The 22345-nt window shown below is 37.3% G+C and overlaps 1 protein-coding gene across 2 annotated transcripts in view; it reads right to left on the reverse strand.

The window, feature by feature from the left end:
* Positions 1–22345, reverse strand: part of SLC44A5 (solute carrier family 44 member 5) — a 363213-nt gene that overhangs the window by 10653 nt on the left and 330215 nt on the right. For both annotated transcript variants that reach the window (XM_070403383.1, XM_070403382.1), the window contains exons 13-20: positions 21000–21131; positions 16823–16922; positions 14751–14843; positions 14215–14302; positions 13433–13695; positions 12566–12660; positions 3438–3541; positions 383–456 (exon numbers count right to left, since the gene is read on the reverse strand). In XM_070403383.1, the coding sequence (XP_070259484.1) occupies positions 383–456; positions 3438–3541; positions 12566–12660; positions 13433–13695; positions 14215–14302; positions 14751–14843; positions 16823–16922; positions 21000–21131 (949 nt within the window). The remainder of the gene's footprint in view (positions 1–382; positions 457–3437; positions 3542–12565; positions 12661–13432; positions 13696–14214; positions 14303–14750; positions 14844–16822; positions 16923–20999; positions 21132–22345) is intronic.

A 22345-nucleotide genomic window follows, 5' to 3' on the forward strand; every position in this document is an offset into this window, starting at 1 on the left:
GATGTGACAGAGAAGATTTAAATCTATCAAATTAAAAGATGATATTCATGTTTACGCCGAAACCAGTTTGGCTCAGTGGATAGAGTGTTGGCCTGCGGACTGAGGGGTCCCGGGTTCGATTCCGGTCAAGGGCATGTACCTGGGTTGTGGGCACATCCCCAGAAAGAGATGTGCAGGAGGCAGCTAATCGATGTTTCTCTCTCATCGATATTTCTAACTCTCTATCTCTCTCCCTTCCTCTCTGTAAAAAATCAATAAAATATATATTTTTTAAAAAGATGATATTCATGTTTAAGATGACTGCCAACACTTCAGTAACATGTGAAGTATGTGATGCTCAAGGTTCAGCAAATCGATTGCAATGTTCAACCTGATTACTTACTTTAAAATATTTCTTATCAGCAGATCGAAAGCATCTTTTGCAGACCTGCAGAAGTTCTTGCCATATATTGCAATCTGAGGAAGACAGTTATTATTCGGGAGTCAGTAATCCTGATAAGACCAAGAGACAATCCAATAACAGGAAAATGAGTCAATTCTCTGTCACCCATACAGCCATGTACTCTCATTTCTCTTTCCAACATTTGGGTTTGTGGGAGGCATGGGAACTATGTGTCCTCAACTCTGCACAACTCCAGGTTTGTTGACAATAAGGTCTGCTTCAGATGCTACATATTCCATTAAACTCTATGGATATTAGACAACTTCAAACAGTTTTCTCAAATCTCGGGAAATGGTTTCTGTCTTTGAAGTGTTTGGCTGGGGTTTATTGCTAAATGGGTTAAATGTTGTAGAGATCATATTAAAAATTACTCTCAGAGCCCTCACCAGTTTGGCTCAGTGGATAGAGCATTGGCCCCTGGACTGAAGGGTCCCAGGTTCAATTCCTGTCAAAGGCACATACTTTGGTTGCAGGCTTGATCCTCAGCCCTGGTTGCAGTGTGCAGGAGGCAACCAATCAATGTGTCTCTCACATTGATGTTTCTCTCTCTCTCGGTCTCTCCCCCTTCCTTCCACTCTCTCTAAAAATCAATGGAAAAATATTCTTGGGTAAGGATTAACAACAACAAAAATTACTCTCAGAAGCCCAGTGCCTTTCAAATCAATCACACACTTGATTGACTGATGAAAAGCCTCAATACAACATTCTCACTGGAAATATATTGATGATTACTTAAATCTCCATGACTACTTGAAGCATTGCTGCAGACCCTTTGTCACTGTGAGAATAAGTAAGTGTCATTAGACTGTAGTTGCTAAATTTTAAAACAATTTTATTTTTGGATCCCCTATATTTAAAAATTTCTTTAGAAGCCTCCATATTCCCCCAGGAAATAAACAAATTTAGTTAGGTACTGCCATATATCTCAACATAAGATTCACACAAAAAAGGAACAGACCCTTCCTTTAAAATATATAAATCACAAAATTAGAAAGATCTTTTCTTCTCAGAGTGAAACATAGACTAAACTTTCTTCTCAATAAACTATATCAAAGACACACAAAATCATTTTCAATCTAGCATATTTTAAAATTTCCAAGATAAATATTTTCCCTCTCCAAAGAGATGTTGAAGGTGATAATGAAGTGCAGCTAATTTCTATCTCAACTAGGAAAACATTGCCCTGAATCACATAGGCTCACAAATAAGAATCACATATAAGAATCACAAATTCTTATATCCACACTAGAGGCCTGGTGCATGAATTCGTGCACGGGTGGGTCCCTCAGCCTGGCTGGTGATCAGGGCCGATGGGGGGGGCTGTCTTGCCCAGTCAGACTGGGGCTGATAGAGGTCAGCCAGGAGGAGGGACCATGGGAGGCTGACCGGCAACAGAAGGTTGGCTGTGGGAGTGTACTGACCACCAAGGGGCAGCTCCTGCGTTGAGCATCTGCCCCCTGTTGGTTAGTGAGCATCTTTCGGTCGCTTAGGCTTTTATATATATAGACTAGAGGCCCGGTGCACAAAAATTTGTGCACTCGGGGGGTGGGGAGGGGGTCCCCCCCAGCCCGGCCTGTGCCCTCTCGCAGTCTGGGACCCCTCGGGAGATAACGACCTGCTGGCTTAGGCCTGCTCCCGGGTGGCAGAGGGCAGGCCCAATCCCTAAGTGCAGCCCCTGGTCGGGCTCAGAGCAGGGCCGATTGGGGAGTTGGGGCGCTGCCCCGTCATGCACAGAGCAGGGCGGATCGGGAGGTTGCAATGCCACCCTCAGTCACGCTCAGGGTAGACTGATTGGGGGGTTGGGGCACCGCCCCCTGTTACACTCAAGGCAGGGTCGATGGGGAGGTTGCGGTGCCACCCCCATCACGCACAGAGCAGGGCCGATCAGGGGGTTGGGGCGCTGCCCCCTGTCACTCACAGAGCAGGGCCAATCAGGGGGTTGGGGCGCTGCCCCCTGTCACTCACAGAGCAGGGCCAATCAGGGGGTTGGGGCACCGCCCCCTGTCACACACAGAGCAGGGCGGATCAGGGGGTTGGGGTGCTGCACCCTGTCACACTCAGGGCAGGGCCAATGGGGAGGTTATGGCTCTACCCTGTCACACACAGAGCAAGGCCCGTGGAGGGGGGAGTTGGGGCGCCGCACCCTGTCACACACAGAGCAGGGCCGATCAGGGGGTTGGTGTGCTGCACCCTGTCACACACAGAGCCGCAGGGCAATCGGGGGATTGGGGAGCTCCCCCCCTATCAGGCACAGAGCAGGGCTGATCAGGGGGTTTGGGCGCTGCCCCCTGGCACGCTGATCCCGGTGCCGGGAGCCTCGCTGCTCCGCTGGTCCCGGTGCTGGGAGGCATATTACCCTTTTACTATATAGGATAGAGGCCTGGTGCATGGGTGGGGGCCGGCTGGTTTGCCCTGAAGGGTGTCCTGGATCAGGGTGGGGGTCCCCACTGGGGTGCCTGGCCAGGCTGGCTGAGGGGCTGAGGGCTGTTTTCCCGCTGGCAGTTGACTAAAAGCTTCCAACAGCTCCTTGTTTTCTTTTTTTCTTTTTTTTTTTTTTTATTCTGGGCCAGCTTTAGCTCTGAGGCCTCGCTGCTGAAAACATGGATACAATGTTGCGGTCCGGGGCTGACTGAAAGCAGGTTTTGTTTAGCTTCTTATTTGCAACATAGTAATAGTTGCTTAGAGTTGCAGTTGAGAGTTCGGCAAGTGAGGCGGGGAATGTTGGAGTCTGCAGTTCCTGGAGGAAGCAAGCCTCCCTGCTCGCTTCAGTGCAGGGCTGCTGGCCGCCATCTTGGCTGACAGTTAATTTGCATAAGGATAAGCTGATTAGCCAATGGGAAGGGTAGCGGTCGTACGCCAATTACCATGTTTCTCTTTTATTAGTGTAGATGTGATAAATTTAACTGCAAGATCTAAAAGTGATTTAGAGATGGAAATGTAGACATGGGGTTTGGGTTTGCAAAGAAGTTTAGTAAATAAAAAATAATCTACTTACCATAACATAGGCATTTCTGTTCAAAAACTTTATCACTTTTTCCAAGCACCAGAAACAGCATTTCAGGCAGTGTTGTAGAAATTTGGCAATGTTGTTCTGGTTATCTATAAGGACATATTTACATCTATTAATGGTTTGCAACTAAACTCTCTGAGTCAAAAAATAAATTAAAATTTTTTCAATGGCTTTATATTTTTAAAGTTGCAATATAATATATACAAAATTTACCATTTTAGCTCTTTTTAAATGTACAATCCAATAGCATTAAGTACATTCACAATGTTGTGCAACCATCACTATCCATTTTCAGAACTTGTCATCATATCAAATAGAAACTCCGTATCCACTAAAAATAACTCCTCGCTCTCCCCTTCTCCCAGTCCCTGGTTACCTCTATTGTACTTTGTGTCTGTATGAATTTGCTTCCTCTAGATGCCTCATATCATTTGACATAAAGTTTCTAAGATTTATCATTTCATTCTTTTTTTTGAGCTGGATAACATTCTATTGTATGTGTACATTACATTTTCTTTATCCTTTATCTGTTGATGAAATTGGGTTGTTTCTACTGTTGGCTATTGTAAATAATGCTGCTATGAGTATTGGTGTTAAAGTATGTTTGAGCCACTGCTTTCAATTCTTTTGAGTATATATCTTTAGAAGTGCAATTGCTGATCAGCTGGAAATCCTATTTTTAATTTTTGAGAAATTGCTACACTGTTTTCCATGGTGGTTATACCATTTTACATTTCCACCAGCGATCTACACTTCCAATTTATCCTCACCCTACAAACACTTGTTATATTCCATTTTTTAACAGTAGCCATTCTAATGGCTGTGAAATGGTACCTCATTGTGGTTTTTTACTTGCATTTTCAAAACGATTAGTATTGAGTCTCTTTTCATGTGCTTATTAACCACTTATATAACCTTGTTTAGAGCAATGTATGTGCCAATTCTTTGTGTGAGAGCAAGATGATGACAAGGAGGCCCCTGAACTTCCCTCCTTCCACAGATGCACTGAATATACAGCTATACATGTAGTAATCTCCTCTGAGAGAAATCCAAAGGCTAGCTCAGTGAATCACACACATCAGACAACCAAGAAAACCCCACCCCACACTGAAATGGGTAGGAAAGGCTGAGGCACACCACCCAATACACTCTCTGCACAATACCATATAACTGGGATGATATATCCAATTCTCAGCTTCTCCTGAGGAGTGAAGGGTTTGGACAGCATGTCTAGGATTCCAGCTTTTAAGGCTCCCACCCAAGGGACAGGACCTCAAAACACTTAGCTTTGAAAGCCAACAGGCTTGTGTGGACAAGTCCCATAGGAACAGAGAGGCAGTTTTTAACAGGCACATGTGCTGGTACTCACTGTGGCTATCCGCTCAGGGCATAGCACACAGAGCTCAGGCAAAGACACCTATATTTCTGTCTTTCTGGGGAAGGGGTCTGACTACATACTCTATAACCTGCGACCCAAGGTTCTGGCTTTCTAATCTGCATGCATCTAGGAGCTAACTATGATCCTCCATGGAGCCTGTGGAAGCTGGTAGGCACTTCCACCACCTCCTGTCTCTATCTCACTGCATTTATAACACTCGGTCACCAACATCTCTTTAGAAGTTGCTTGTACACATGCCTGGTGCCACAGCATTTGAGACTGCTGCCCGAGGGCCGGTTCCCAGTTCTTCTGGCCCTTTTAGCCAACAGGTCTTGCATTCATGACTCCTTAGGACTATAGCAAACAAAGAAGCAATTTTTAAATGGTGCAAGAGCACCCTCCCCACACCCACCACCATGGCTATACACCCTGTCTCTGTGCAGAGGGAGCAGGCAAAACACCCACCTCCCAGTTTCTCCTTGAAAGGTGCTAAACTGCATACTTTCCCAGCTGCTGTCTGAGCATCTGGCTTCTAATCAGCCTGCACCTAGATTTTGCCTATGATCCTCACCTTTGAGACACCTACAGGTCTTGGGAGCCACCAAGAGTCACTACGGTGGCTAGGACAATTACAGTTTTAAGAGAACCAGAAGCTTGAGCTGGGCTAATTGATAGCGTTCATCTCCTATATGAGACAGTCTGACATAAGGGGGGAGGTGTCTTTTTCATCTAATGCACATTAACCAAAACAGTCAAGAAAAAATAAAGAAATAAGGAAATACATTTCAAATAAACAATAACAAGATAAATCTCCAGAAACTGACTCTCTCTCTCTCTCTCTCTCTCTCTCTCTCTCTCTCTCTCTTTCATATATATATATTTCATATATATATTCTCAGAGAGGAAGGAAGAGAGAGATAGAAACATCAATAATGGGAGGGAATAATTGATTGGCTGCCTCCTACACACCCCACACTGGGGATCAAGCCTGCAACCCAGGCAGGTGCCCTGACCAGGAATCAAACTATGACCTCTTGTTTCATAGGTTGACACTCAACCACTGAGCAACACTGTCTGGGCTCCAGAAACTGATCTTAATGAAACAGAGATAGTGGTGATAAAAGCGCTCACTGAGGTCAGGGGAGCAATGCATGAGCAAAGTGAGAATTTCAACAAAGAGATAGAAAAATACAAAAAAAGTGTATCAAACAGAATTCATAGGGCTGAAGAATATAATAATTAAGCTAAAAAATTCAATAGAGGGGTTCAATATCAGACTAGAGCAAACAAAAGAATGGATCAACAAACTCAAAGTTAAGGCAGTGAAATCCATCCAGAGAAGCAAAAAGAGGGGGGTGGGAAAGAGTGAAAAGAATGAAGTTAGCTTAAAGACTTAATGGGATACCATCAAGCAGACCAATATATATGTACTAGGGATCCCAGAAGGAGGGGAAAATGCATAAAGCTTATTCAAAGAAATAATGGCTGAAAACTTGTCCAACCTAGGGCACAAACAGAAATCCATATCCAGAAAGCCCCCAAAATACCAGAAAAGATGAATCTAAAGAGACTCACAGAGACACATAAAGTTAAATCTTCAAAAGTTAAAATTTAAAGACAAAGAAGAAAAGTAACTCATTACTTATAAGGGGAATCCCATAAGAATATCAGCAGATTATTCAGCAGAAACTTTGCAGGCCAGAATGAAGTAGAATTATATATTTAAAGTACTGAAAGATGAAAACTGTCAATCAAGATACTACCTGATGGTGTTTGTCCTTCAGAATTGAAAGAGAAATAGAGTATTTCAGACAAACCAAAGCTGAATTTATCACCTCTAGACCATCCTTACAAGAATTGTTAAAGGGAATTCTTTAAGATGAAACAAAAGGGTGCTAATTTAGTAACATAAAAATATGTGAAAGTATAAAACTCACTGTTAACGGAAAATATATAGTTAAAATCAGAATACTCTAAAATTGTAATGGTGGTGGGTAAGTTACTTACAACTTTAGTATGAAGGTTAAAGGACAAAGTAATAAAAATAAGTAGAACTTATAATAATTTGTTGATACATAATATAAAAATATGTAAATTGTGACATAAAAATATTGTAGTATATAATGTGGAGGGGGGGTAAAAATGTAGAACTTTTACATGTGTTTGAAGTATTTAAAGTTACCTTGTTATCAGCTTAAAATAGATTGTTATAACTATAAGATGTTTTGTGTAAACCTCATGATAACCACAAAGCTAAAAACCTATACTACATACAAAAAGATGAAGAGGAAGGAATCAGAGCATACCACGACAGAAAATCATCTAAGCACAAAGGAAGAGAGAAAGAGAGAGCCCTAGCCGGTTTGGCTCACTGGATAGAGCGTCGGCCTGGAGACTGAAGGTCCTAGGTTCGATTCCAGTCAAGGGCATGTACCTTAGTTGCAGGCACATCCCCAGTAGGGGGTGTGCGGGAGGCAGCTGATCGATGCTTCTCTCTCATCGATGTTTCTAACTCTCTATCCCTCTCCCTTCCTCTCTGTAAAAAAGCAATAAAATATTTTTTTTTTTTTAAAAAAAGAGAGGAAGAGAGAAACACAAGTCTATAAAGCAGCAAGAAACAACTAACAAAATGGTAGTAGTAAGTTCATAGCTATCAAGAATTACACTTAAATATAAGTGGACTAAATTCTCCAATAAAAAATACAGAGTGGCTGAATGAATTAAAAAAAAAGACTCAACTATCCGCTACCTACAATATTTCACTTCACCTTTAAAGACACATAGACTGAAAGTAAAGGATTCGAGAAAGGCTCTTCATGCAAATGGAAACCAAAATAAAGCAGGTGTATTTATACTTAGACACAATAGACTTTCAGCCAAAACCTGTAATAAGACACAGTGAAAGGGAGTCTATTCATCAAGAAGATATAAAATTGTAAATATTTATACAGCCAACATTGAAGCACCTAAATACATAAACTTATGAAGGGAGAAATAAACAGCAATATAATGATAGTAGGGGATTTCAATACTCCAATTTCAATAATGGTAGAACAATCCAGACAGAAAATCAAAAATAAAACATTAGACTTAAATTACATGTTACACCAGAAGAATTTAATAGACATTTACATTACATTCGATCCTACCACAGCTGAATATACATTCTCCTCAAGCACACATGAAATATTCTCCAGAATAGATAATGTTAGGCCACAAAACAGGTCTTAATAAATATAAAAATACTAAAATCGTATAAACTATCTTTACTGACCACAGTGGTATAAAACAAGAAAAAAAACTGGAATATTCACCAATGTGTGGAGATTACACTACATGCTACTGAACAATCAAAAGATTAAAAAAAAATCAAAGAGTATCTTGAGACAAATGAAGATGGAAATACAACACATCAAGTAGATGGAATGCACCAAAGTAGTTTTAGAGGGAAGTTCATAGTAATAAATACCTGTGTTAAGGAAAAGTCTGATCTCAAATAATCTAACTTTACACTTCTAGAAACTAGAAAAAGAAGAACAAATTAAGCACAAAGTTAGTAGAAGAAAGGAAGTAGTAAAGACCAAAGTGTAAATAAATGAAACAGCAAATAAAAAGACAATAGGAAAGATTAATGAAGGGAACACCTGGTTTTCTGAAAAAATAAACAAAATTGACAAACCACTAGCTAGACTAATTAAGAAAAGGAGAGAAAAGACAAATAAGAAATGAAAGTGGAGACATTACAACTAAAACCACAGAAATATAAAAAATTATGAGACTACTATGAATAATTATATATCAACAAATTAGATAACCTAGAGGACACAACTTTCTAGAAACATGCAACCTACCAAGACTGAATCATAATGAAATAGAAAGTTTCATTTGATTCAAAAATCTAAAACCTCCCAACAAATAAAAGAATTAGATGATTTTACTCATGAATCTTACCAAACTTTTAAAGAAGAATTAACAGCAACCCTTCTCAAACTCTTCCAAAAAGTAGAAGTACAGGGAACATTTCCAAACTCGTTTTGTGAGACCAGCATTATACCGATACCAAAGCCAGACAAGTAAACAAGAAAATAAAATTATAGGCCAATATCCCTAACAAATATAAATGCACAATTCCTTGACAAAATATTAACAAACTAACTGGTTATAGTAGGCCTCAACATAACCAAGGCCATATATGACAAGCTCACATCTAACATCACACTCAAAGGTGAAAAGCTGAAAGCTTTTCCTATAAGATCAGGAATAAGACAAAGATACCTACTCCCTCCCCTTATATTCAACAGAGTACTGGAAGACTTAGCCAGAACAATTAGGCAAGTTAAATAAACAAACAAACAAACAAACAAACAAACAGCATTGAAATCAGAAAGAAGTAAACTTGCCTTTATTTGAAGATCACATGACATATATATTAAAAAACCCCTACTGTCTCCACCAAGAAGCTATTAGAACATAAACAAATTCAGTAAAGTTTCAGAAAACAAAATCAATATGCAAAAGCAGCTACATTTCTATACATTAACAACTATTAGAAAGAGAGATTAAAAAAACAATTCCCTTGACAATTTCATCAAAAACAATAAATATGTAGAAGAAATTTAAACAAGGAGGCAAAAGACCTGTGCATCAAAAACTGTAAACTATTAATGAAAGAAATTGAAGAAGGCACAAATAAATAACAAATATTCCATGTTCATGAGTTAGAAGAATTAGCATTGTTAAAATGTTTATAGTGCCCAAAGCAATCCACAAGTTCAATGCAATCCCTATCAAAATTCCAATAGTATTTTTCACAGAAATAGAAAAAAAATTCGAAAATTTGTATGAAACTATAGAAGAGTTTGAATAGTCAAAGCAATTGATAAAGAACAAAGCTGAAGGCATTATACTTATTAATTTCAAACAATAGTAATTAAAACAGCGTGGTAGTGATAGAAAAATTAACCCATAGATGAATGGAACAGAGAGAGCAGAAATAAATTCATGCATATATGGTCAATCAATTTTTGACAAAGGACTGAAGAACATACAATGCAGAAATGAAGGCATCTTCAATAAATGGTGTTAGGAAAAGTAGATATCCACACACAAAAGAATAAAATTGGACCATTATCTTACACCATACATAATAATCAACTCAAAATGGATTAAAAACTTGGAAGTAATTCTGAAACCATAAACTCCTAGAAGACATAGGCCCAAGCTCGTTGACATTGGTATTGGCAATGATTTTTTTAATGTGACACCAAAAGCAAAGTCAACAAAAGCAAAAATAAACAAATGGGACTCCCTCCAATTAAGAAGTTATTCATAGCAAAGAAAACCATCAATAAACTGAAAAGGCAACCTATGGAATGGGGGGAAAATTGGAAACTACATATATGATAAAGGGTTAATGTCCAAAATATATAAAGAACTCAATAGCAAAAATCCCCCCAAATAACCCAATTTTTAAAAAAATGGGCAAAAGACCTGAATAGACATTTTTCCAAAGAAGATATACAGAAGGCCAATAGGTGAATGGAAATGTAGTCAACATTACTCATCATGTGAGAAATGAAAATCAAAACCACACTGAGATATCCACTACACACCTGTTAGGATGTCTACTGGCAAAAAGACAAAAAATAAGTGTTGGTGAGGACTTGGAGGAAAGGGTACCCTGTACACTGTTGGTGGAATGTAAATTGATGTATCCACTATGGAAAACAGTATGGAGTTCCTCTAGAAATTAAAAATAGAATGACCACTTGACCTAGCAATTCCACTTCTGTGTATATATCTGAAGGAAATGAAGTCACTATCTCAAAGAGGTATCTGCACTCCCATGTTCGCTGTAGCATTATTTGCAATATCTTATATATGGAATCATATCATTTGATGCATCAGTGGATAAAGGAAATATGGTATAGATAGACAGAGGAATATTATTCAGCCTCAAAAAAGAAGGAAATCCCGCTTTTGCAACAACAGACATGGACATGGAGGGCATTGTGCTAAGTAAAATAAACCAGATAGAAAAAGACAAATCTGCATGGTATCACTTATATGTGAAATTAAAAAGAAAGTTGAGCTCATACAAACAGAAAAGAATGGTACAGGCTGAGTGGTGGAGGAAATAGGGAGAGGGTGGTAAAAGGGTGCAAACTCTCAGTAATAAGATGAATAAAGGTCATAGGGTCTAATGTATAACATGGTAAACAATTAAAATTTGCTAAGAAAAAAGAACTTAAATGTTTTTACCAAAAAAGAAAAAAGAAGGTAAGTATAGTGAGGTGAGGTGATGGATGTGTTTATTACCTTGAATGCGGGAATCCTTCTACAATGTATATGTATACCAAATCATCATGTTGTACACTTTAAACATATTACAATTTTATTGGTCAATAATATCTTAGTAAAACTCAAAAAGTTTTATATAGTTAAAAAATCCTTTGCCCATGTTGAATTGGGTGTATTGTTGAGTTGTAGAAGTTCTTTAGATATTCTAAATATCGGTGGCTTATCTAAGTATATGATTTGCAAATATTTTCTCCCATTCTGTGGATCGTCCACTCTCTTGAAAGTGCCCTAGATGCTTTCTTTATTATTTTGATGAAGTCTAATTTATTTTTTCTTTTGTTGTCATATATAAGAAAATCACCAAGTCTAATATCATTAAGATTTCTTCCTTTGCTCTTTTCTAAGAGTTTTTAATCACTTTTAAATCATTACAGATGCCCCCTTATACTTTGACTCCACCTTATACTTTTAGTTTTTATGTTTAAGTCTATGATCAATTTTGAAATATATTTTTAAAAATATGTTTTTATTGATTTTAGAAAGAGAGGAAAGGAGAGGGACAGAGATAGGAACATCGATGAGACAGAAACATCAATCAGCCTCCTGCATGCTCCCACTGGGGATCGAGCCCACAACCTGGGCATGTGCCCCAACCAGGGTGACCTCTGGTTCATGGGTTGATGCTCACCCCCTGATCCATACCAACCTGGATTGAAATATTTTTTATATGATGTAAAGTAAGGTCCAAATTAATTCTTTTGCATATAGATATCCAGTTTTACTAGTAAGAGTAGTTGAGAAAAACTGTCCTTTCCCCATTGAATGGGCTTATATGTGAGGATTTATTTTGGGGCTCTCTATTCTAGTCCACATCCATATGTCTGTCCTTATGCCAGTGCCACACTGTTTTGATGACTGTAGCTTTGTATGAAGTTTTAAAATCAGAAAATGTAAACGTTCCAAATTTGTTGTTCTGTTTCAGGATTGTTTTGGCATTTAATAATTTTTCGAAGTGCATTCTAAACAGAGTTTATATGTTTATAAGCTATATGTGTCATGTATGAAGATTTATGCAAATGACTCCCATATTTATATTTTAAGCCCAACCTGTACTGAGCTCTAGACTTGAAACTACCTGACAACTCCAGCATGCTTCTCAATATTAGCATGTCACAAACACAATTTTTAATCTCTTCTTTGAAATTTGCTTTTCCTGGTTTTGACATCTTAGTAAATATCATCACATCCTTCCCATAACCATACCCAACGTTTCAGCAAGTCCTGTTGGCTTTTCCTTCCAAATAGATCCCCAATCTGACCACCTCCATCCTTACTACCCTGGTGACAGTCATCATGTTTCCTGCAACCACCTGCCCAAACTATACTCTTCATAAAATTCAGAAAGTCTGAGGAAAGATGAATTCTGGAATCTTACCTTTAATACGTTTGTCCAAGTATTCTAGGGCTATCCTAAACATTTGAATTAATGCAAGAAGTAATGATCCAAATGCTAGGGATCCTGTGTGATATCTGGGCAAAGATAAAATGAGAGTAAAAGTTAAGATATCTTTACTATTAACTAAAAGGATGTTAGTTAAACAGTTTTTTAGGTAAAAGGGATGTGCAGGGGAACTGATAGAAAAGAGCTTCTTACACCAGTGATGGTGAACCTTTTGAGTTCGGCGTGCCAGCATTTTGAAAAACCCTAACTTAACTCTGGTGCTATGTCACATATAGAATTTTTTTATATTTACAACCATAGTAAAACAAAGATTTATATTTTTGACATTTATTTTATATATTTAAATGCCATTTAACAAAGAAAAATCAACCCAAAAAATGAGTTCGCGTGTCACCTCTGACACGCGTGTCATAGGTTCGCCATCACTGTCTTACACTCTCCTATCCAGATTGGTGAAGGTTTAGAGTTTTAAAACATACATATATATTTTGCCCTTTATCTACAAAAATGATACTAATAGCCTGTCAGCATAATATAAGATGTTTGATCTGAGCAATGGAGAGACAGAGCCAAGTTAATCCTTAATCTTTAATATGGTTTCCTCCCGTACCTCTTCTCTCTTGTAACCTATTATTTTTAGAAAAATAGGAATAGTGGCCTGGGCAGGGAGTATAAAGTTGTGGCTATAAAACCAGACGGAGCCAATAAACATCCATAAATCTTGAATCACACTTTTGAGCTCACTTGTATCTTACCTCTTGAATGATAAGCACAAGATTGAATTATAAGTACATTAAACATAATTTGGAAAATAGACGTGGGGCTCAATGTGGTACTTACCGTATGGCTCGTCCAAATGCAGTAAAAAGTGGATATGGTGGGATGTCATCAGGTTTTCTCAAGGCCCAGTAATAAGAAGCAAAGGCACCAGCAAGGGCACACTGACCCAATGCAATGACAAAGTTTATCAGCCAGAGAAAGACAAATAGATTGAATATCTGGAAGGTAGAGATGTATTGGTAGTACAGGCTGTTTCCACCATAGAAAGCAAAGTTACACTGAGCACCAGGGCAAGCTCTGGACATTTCCGTTGTGTTAAAAATCTGCACTCGGAGAAAAACAACATGGATAATAGAATAGTAAATACTATTGTAAGATAACACCCGCCCTGCCTTCTGTTTTGTGTACCCCCACCCCCACCTCCAGTTGCATGTCCTGTTCTTTTTCCATGAGCTTCTGCTGTTGTTCCTATTTTCAATCACATCACTTTATAGAATCCTTTAATGAGCTCTGAAATGTATCTTTCCTTTTCTATCTTATGTTCATCCCTCTTCACCCCCTTTAGTTTCACATTTATTAGTGAGGTTGTTGACAATACCTGCTTCTTGGGTATATGATAAAACAAATGAGATCAGGAAATAATAGAGCTTTCCTTCTATTTCCCCTCCTCCCCCCACCTTTTGCAGTGTTCTCCTGCTAACTCCTGACCCACTCTCCCCTTCTCCAGAGGGACCCCTCTCACTATACAGGGTCTCTATTTCAGGATGACTCCTACAACTGCTAGGTGAAATGTAGTAGTGATCTGTATGGAAGTTAAAGAAGAGAGAATTTCTTTTACTTACATCTGGGTCACAGGTTCTATTTTCATATTTACATTTCCCCTCTGGGGTTATGACTTTGTATATGGGTGTCCCTGATGTAGCCAAGTAACTGAATAAACTCTATTAAGGATAAATTATTTGCTGGTAAATTGAAAATAAATAGACATGAAAAAAATGCAAGTAACTTAAATATCTTTTGAGAGATTAACTTCAAATAAGTTCTAACATTTTAATAATTAATCCATTCTTCAGACCCAGAGTAATATAACATGGATCAGCTGCACTGAGAGGCGTCTTAAAAACAGTGAAATATATAGAAGCTTTTTAAGGTTATCACCAATGATATGTGAAGACAAAATAAAACCAAATCGACCATCTGACCTATAAAAGGGGAAATGCAATCGGGACACTGACACCTTTTCAGAGTTTGGCAGAAAAAAAATAATCAGTTATTTCTTTAGGATGTTCCTAATCTTCCCAGGATGAAAACCACTGAACTCCTGGTTCCTGAATAGTGGGTGACCTGAGGTTCAACTTGATAAACTACCAAAGGATACACTGCTATCACCGCCCAGTAGCAAATACAGATTGAGAGCAAAAAGAAAGTAAAAACTGGATAAATTAATGTAGTAGGGACATATCCAATGGCTCTGAAATAAAACAAATAGTTGAAATTCAAAATGATCCAGTGTTATAATTTCTCTAATAAATTTTTATTTGTTAGAACTAGAAATAAGACTTAGACTGGATTAATTCTAAGAATAGTGGTCATAACTAGTAACGCTCATTGGCTGATCATGCTGGTATATTCTTAGTTGGTTTTTAAATTTTATTGATTAACTGATTGATTGTAAGTTAGAGACATTATTTTAATGCTCATGTTTGAATCCTGATCAAATTTCCCCAAACTTTCTCTTCTTTGTTTATTTCTCATAAAGATTTGATATATTACAATCATAACATTTCTTCCTTTTGATTAGATTCTTAGATTTTTTAAATTGAAGAGGACTTTGACAATCATCTCATCATATGTGTGAATCACTCCCTAATTCAGGAATCTTTTTTGTACTCTCTCAAAATATGGTCATAAGCCTCTGGTGACCACACTTATAGCAAATTACTTGTATATGACACAACTTATTCTACTTCCTACCAACATATTAGAAAATGCTTCCTTATCTGCCTGCTTATAATTCACATCCACTGCCTTCTGGAGAAGAAATGGCCACCTTTTAACACAGTACTCCTTCCAAGTAACTCATCCTTTTATTCTGCAGGATAATCATTCTTTTGATATTTCCTCATAAGACATAGTTTCTGAAATGGTCACTAGTTGCCCTGTCCCTAACTACTTCCGAGCGATCTTTGCAGTATATGACATTGGATTAAATCCAACAGTGTTTGAGATAGCCACTGAGAACTCTGGTGGAACTATTTCCACTCCTAACGAATTGAAACATCTTAGATTCTTTTTTAATTTATTACCTTCTCCGCATCACTGGTTGAACTACAGTGTTGTTTCCTTTCTCCAGACACTACTGTTCAGTGAATTATTGAGCATCCCTTTGTTTACTGTATACTCACACGCATTTATTCCAACTCTTTTTTTTCCCTTGAACTATCAACCTGTCACAGTTGTATTGGCCCCTTAACACACACACACACACACACACACACACACACTCATATACACATTAGGAGGCATAACAGGGAGGCAAGTAACAGTGAATTGCACAATATCATATTATCTTAAAAATCCAGACAATCAGTAGTTTACAGTGACTAATGATAGGGTTTCCGTTATTGTGGGAAGGAGAGAGAGTTTAATTTATCAAACTGCAAGTTTGATAATTTGGTCCTGAGTCATTAACAACGTAGTTTCCATCATCTTAAATAGAGAGTATGATCTGTGGGCTTTCTTTGTTTCTTCCATGCATGATTCAAAAGTTTAAAGTACTATTCTCAAGTCACATTTTGGAATAGTTTGGAAACTGTAGGTGTTATATCCCAGCATGAATTTATGAAAAATTTAGTGTTTATTTTATAGCATTTTAAAAATAAAAATGGCTCTGAGTATAAAGTTTTTCTAAATTAAGAGGTGCTGGTACAAAATATATAGTCTAGTACTGCTAGGATCAATTATTCTTTCTATTGGCAAATTTTGTCATTCATATGGCAATGGTAATAGTATGTAATTGACTTTCTAGAATAATGGTGGTTTAAAGTTCTGCAAATGATCTCAGCCATTAATATTAACATGTGACTCAGTATGGGAACAATACAACATGCAATATAACTAACTGTTACATAGCACTTTATTGCCTAGTTTCACATATGTTATTCTCCTACCATATATTTGGTGTTTTAAAAACGTGCTAATGTATAGACTAGACAGGTTTTAACCTTACTTTACCCCATGATAATTGAGGTTTTAGGGAATATTGAAGGACATATTACATGACCTTTTAATAACTGGCTGTCTGATCTCAAACAAGTCATCTTAAAGGGAAAGCAAATTTCTTTAACAAGTCTTCTTAAAGGGAAATTAGTCTGGGGCAGCTACACAATAGGCAGTGCCTGGCTGGGCTGACAGATACACTCTAGGCGAGTTTTTCCGTCAGGGTCTTACTTGCTCCCTTCCTTCAGGAGGGCGATGGAGATGCGGATCCGGTCTCTCAGGAAGATCAGCAGGAGGATGACAAGCACTTCAAGGATGCTGAGGATTACCACTTTAAAAGAAAAAGAAATCAGTGTGCAGCACAGATCAATCCCCAAAACAAACTTCCTCTGCAGAAGTTAGGACTGAGCTTCATGGTTATTTCTGCCAACTCAGACACTTCATTGTTTCAGCCAATCTTAGAAATTCACTTTCAAAACCCACAAGAAATGCTAAGACATTTAGATGAAAACCTTTAGCTGAAGTTTGAACAACTCAACCGGACAGACTTTATGTACGGAAACATTTCGTGCCATTTGTAGAAATGGGAAAACAGGCATGGAAGGAAGGAAGGGCTGCCTTAGGCAACTCTTAAATATTTCACTTTTTTCCCCCCTTTATTGATTAAGATATTACAAATGTGTCCTTATCCCCCCAATGTCCCCTCATCCCCCAATCCTGCCCTCACGCTCACCCTCACCCTCACCCTGTTTTAACTTCACTGAGTAAGAGATCATTACAGAAGAAACTTTTTGTCTGCCCTGCTCACAATGCCTCTTTTTCTTGTTGTTGTTGCTAATCCTCACCCGAGGATATTTTCCCCCCATTCAGAGTGGAAGGGAGGGGAGAGACAGTGAGAGGGAAACATCGATGTGAGAGAGACACATAAATTGGTTGCCTCCTGCACGTGCCCCCACTGGGCCCAGGAGCAAGCCTGCAACCAAAGTATGTGCCTTTGCCCAGAATTGAACCTGATACCTTTCAGTTCTCTGGCCAAGGCTCTATCCACTGAGCGAAACTGGCTGGGGCACAATGCCTCTTAATTAATTGACCTTGCAGATTTATATAGCAGGCTTGTCGCTGCCCACATTTTTATTCTGTGACTCCACATGGCCACCATTGATTGTATCAAGTTTTAAACACAGTCCATCTAATAAAAGTCTCAGAATTAGTACTAAGATATTCTAGGTCAGTTTTGAGTTAGTTTATAAACTTCTTGAACTAAGAGTTATGCAAACTTAATAAACGATGTCAAAACTATCTTCATGTGAGGTAAATAAATCTGCAAAGAAAGAATAAAGTGTATGCGTAGAGACAGAGAGAGAGAGGAGGGGGAAAGAAATCTTGGGTTCTTTTTTGGCTTTTGTTTCCTGGATCTAGGTACACTGGAAATCATCTTTCTGTTTTATTTTTTAGTTTGGCAAGATACTTATACATTCTTATAAAAATACTTCTGCCTTGGACCTAGCTTGCTCCAATTTTATTTTATTTTCAGCTATCTTGAATTACTTTCTTTTTATTTGAAGCCAAATAGTCCTAATTACTATACTTCCTCAATTATAAAACATACCTTTAATTTAGTAATATCTTTTTAGGAAAAGTAAAGAAATCCATCATTAAATATCTATTCATTAATTATAAGATGCATCCTGACTTCAGAGATGTTAAAAAGTGAAAAGGTATGATCTTAAAATTAAGAAAATATATCACTGCTAATAGCAATCTGAAATTACAAAAGAAACTTAATGGAAAGTTAATTAAAATTTCCACCTGTGAAAGAATCTATTCCATAACACACTTCCTAGAGAGTTTTTCTGCTGATGCATGAACACCTCTCCACTGACAGAGCACTCATTATTTTATCCTACTCTTATACCACTACTATTCTGATGTTACATCACATATCATTTAGTATTTCCAAGTAAGTGGGAATATCTCAGTAATGTATCATTTTGCTACTATAGGTTTTTTTAGTTAAACTGTGTATTGATGTTTTCATGCACATTTGATTCTCTTAAAATAGAAAAATGAGCCCAGAATTGTGGAGTATAGCCATAATAAGCTAAAATCATTATATTCTTTGGACAAACTTAAGAATATGAGATCTACCAGAATTACTTTATATTCGAAATTGCATTGATAAGAACACTGCATATTAAACTCTACCTTTATGAAATTACATGTTCAAAATGGTTATATTAGAGAAATTTTAACTGTCTTTTGAATTTATATAATACATTCCTTGTGTTTGAATGAGAAAAAACAATATAAACACGATTTTTTGAGACCCTATAGAGAAGCTGGTATAATTATAACTTCAGAGAGGAGGACACTAGGACAATTAATAGTAGAAATGAAAATACAACTGTTTCCTAACACAATCCAAGATTCATAAAAATTATATTATTGTTTGTATAACTGTTTCTGTCAATTCATGTAATCAAATGTATGCACTTGTCTCTGGCACCTAGAACTTTGTCCAAACACAAGTCATCAATTAATATCTGATAATTGGATTATGAAAGCTGAGGCTCATTTGAGGAAAACTTAGCATTTCTAGACTTGAAAATAAAAGCAAGTTCTGTATTTTCCTCAAAGTCCATCTTAATTTTCCAATAGCAGATTCTGATAAAGTCAATGATGTTTGTGCTGAGGTCCTTAAGGGACAGCAGTGGGAGGACCACAGAACCTGTAACTAAGATTCATGTGAGGGTTTCAATACATAATGGATGAGATTTGTCATCTTTAGAAATGATAGCTAACAGTAAGTGGGTTGCTGAGGAGATATATAATCACTTCAAATTCAGGGAAAGTGATTAGATGGGGATGTAAATTCCAAGATGTCTGATTTTTACAGTTAAAAATGACTATAAATGAAACAATTCTTCGGCAACATAGTTGAAAAAAATGGGTTTGTTATGTGAAGAGAACTAGTCTGATTAGAGCCAGAAATGGGAAGCCAAAGAGCAAGGGTTTGGTGTTCTGATCCAGCACTGACCAAGGAAAAGGGAACAGCCCAGCCAGTGTGGCTCAGTGATTGAGCATCGACCTATAAACCAGGAGGTCATGGTTTGATTCCTGGTCAGGGCACATGCCTGGGCACTAGGATAATTAATAGTAGAAATGAAAATACAACTGTTTCCTAACACAATCCAAGATTGGCTCAATCCCCAATGTGTGGTGTGCAGGAAGCTGCCAATCAGTGATTCTCTCTCATCATTGATGTTTCTCTCTCTCTCCCTTTCTTTCTGAAATCAATAAAAATAAATAATGAAATAAGACCAAGACCAAGGAAAAGAGAACAATTCCATTGGGTAGACAAAGGAATCTGGTGGGGGCGTCTGTGCAGGGCGAGGTCATCAAGCTTGGCATGGGCCTGAAGGAAACAGCTCTCAAAGCTATTTGAGGCCATCTGCTCAAAAAGCTCCTCATTAGCAATCTTGGTCCCATATGCTTTAACCCCAGGAAAGAAGTGTCCAAGACAGTCAGGGAGAGTGTAAAAAAATAGTGTAAACCTAAAAGTATAAACAAATAAATGGCACTCTGGCGACTATGTGAGCCTATACAAAAGCCCAATGGCTTTTAGGTGGCATGGCAAAATCAAATTTATGGGATGGGACCCAGACCTGGAATCAGGATGCCCCACCAAGACACTGACCCCTCTGAGCCCCTGGGCTCCATTACCAAGCTTCCTTGACCATTTCTTACTTGGCTTTCAAACTTCAACAATATAAAGATGAAAGTTCTTTTAAAGCAATATGTAATTAGAGAATTTAAAAAAAATTTGATGAAAGCACATGAATCTCTGAAGTGCAAAGAATATTATAATAAAACCATTCTAGGAATATAGGTTTAAAGCCATCTCTGAAATCATCTTGCTTTAAAATTTTGTTAATATGACCCTTAATGAATTTGATAATCTGAATGAATAGTTCAAAATATAAATTTATTTACTTATTATTCCAATTCCTATAATAAATAGTTTAAAATTCCTGTTATAAACATTTTATTTTTTATCCCCTTTTTCTTTTTTTTAAAACAAGTTTGAAAAATCAAGCATTTGTTTCCTTTTAAAATACCTTTCTTAAATATCAGGTTAATGGCTATAAACATCCACATCCAAAGCATTTTAAGTTAACGGCAAAAACTTGAAATCATTGTCAAATAATGTTTCCTTAGACTATATGATAAATTCCACTCAATGACTTTTCCATTTACTGTAGCTAGTAGAATTATAAACACATTTACTTCAATGATATTAATGATAAGTGTGTCCAACAGGTTACACCAACCCAAGCTTTCCTTTAGACAAAAATATGCTTTCTAATTATTACAACTTTAACAAAACCACTTTTTAAAATCCACTCACTAAATGCGAACCATGTTTGTTTCAGTTGTAAGTACATGCTTATATCAGTCTGAATTCCGAGGTCATATATAGTTAAGTGAGAATTGGGGCGTTCCTGAAGATTCCTGTACTGCTGGTAACAGTGCCATATTCCTTGAAAAAGAAGGAAAAAAAGACTAATATAAAATGTTATTTTCTGAAATATAAGTTATATACTTACAACACATCTACATGTATTTGATCAGCATAGTTATTTCTACAAAGGCAAGATTCATATTTATATAGTAAATATTTTATGTTGGTCTAATAGTCTAAATATGCTACTATATTCAATATCAGAGTTTTCAGTGTTTGTTTGGATGACTGTGGCAACATTTGGCTGTAAATGTCCTATTGACTAGAAACAACCTTAATGCCCATCAGTAGGGACTGGTTAAATAAGTTATGGTATACTTGTACAGTGGAATACCGTATTCCCTTATAAAGAGGAGAAAGTCTAATGATATTAAATAATTTCTATGATCTTTTGTTAGGTGAAAAGAGCAAGGTACAAAATGACAAAATGTCTGCTATAACTTGTATAATAAGAACAATTTATATATATTTTTTCTTGTACACACATAAAGTCTCTCTGGAAGGATACACAGAAATATATTATTTTTTGCTTGCAGGAAGAGAAATTTAGTGACCACAGAATAGAATGAGAAGGAAAATTTCCACTGTATAAACTTCATACTTTTTGAATTTTGAAGCATGTGAATATATAATCAACTTAAAAGGCAAATTTAAAAATTCATTCAAATTGGGAAAAAAAAGCCCTTTTCAATTTTTTTTTGATAGTGAAGTCATGTCTTCGTGGAACATCTAAAGCATATTCTTATCAAAGTTTGTGTCTAGGCAAGGCAAACAAGGACTAACCATATTTTCTCCCAAACTCTATATTTTAGACTCTATAATGACTTCTTTTTTTAAATTTCTTTATTGATTAAGGTATTACATATGTATCCTCATCCCCCCCATTGCCCCCTAACCCCCCCACTCATGCCCTCACCTCCCTGTTGTCTGTGGCCATTGGTAAGGCATATATGCATGCATACAAGTCCTTTGGTTGATCTCTCCCCCTTACCCCTTACCCCTCCCCTCCCCTACCTTCCCTCTGAGGTTAAAATGATCTAGATAAAGTGGTAGTAAAAAGAAAATAGAGTTAAGAGGTCCACTAATTTTAATGACCACTGGGTCTGGATTAGGTCCATTGGAAATGTCCCAGAAATAATGAGGGGAAAAAAAACACACCACACACAGCTTTTTGAACCCCTTAACTATAAACAAACAGATCTTTTTTTTTTTTGTAGATATAAAGTGAAGGG

The sequence above is a fragment of the Myotis yumanensis genome, unplaced genomic scaffold (genome assembly GCF_028538775.1).
Source record: "Myotis yumanensis isolate MYYU_CA2020_CCGP unplaced genomic scaffold, mMyoYum1.0.hap1 SCAF_2, whole genome shotgun sequence".
Classification (NCBI taxonomy): domain Eukaryota; kingdom Metazoa; phylum Chordata; class Mammalia; order Chiroptera; family Vespertilionidae; genus Myotis; species Myotis yumanensis.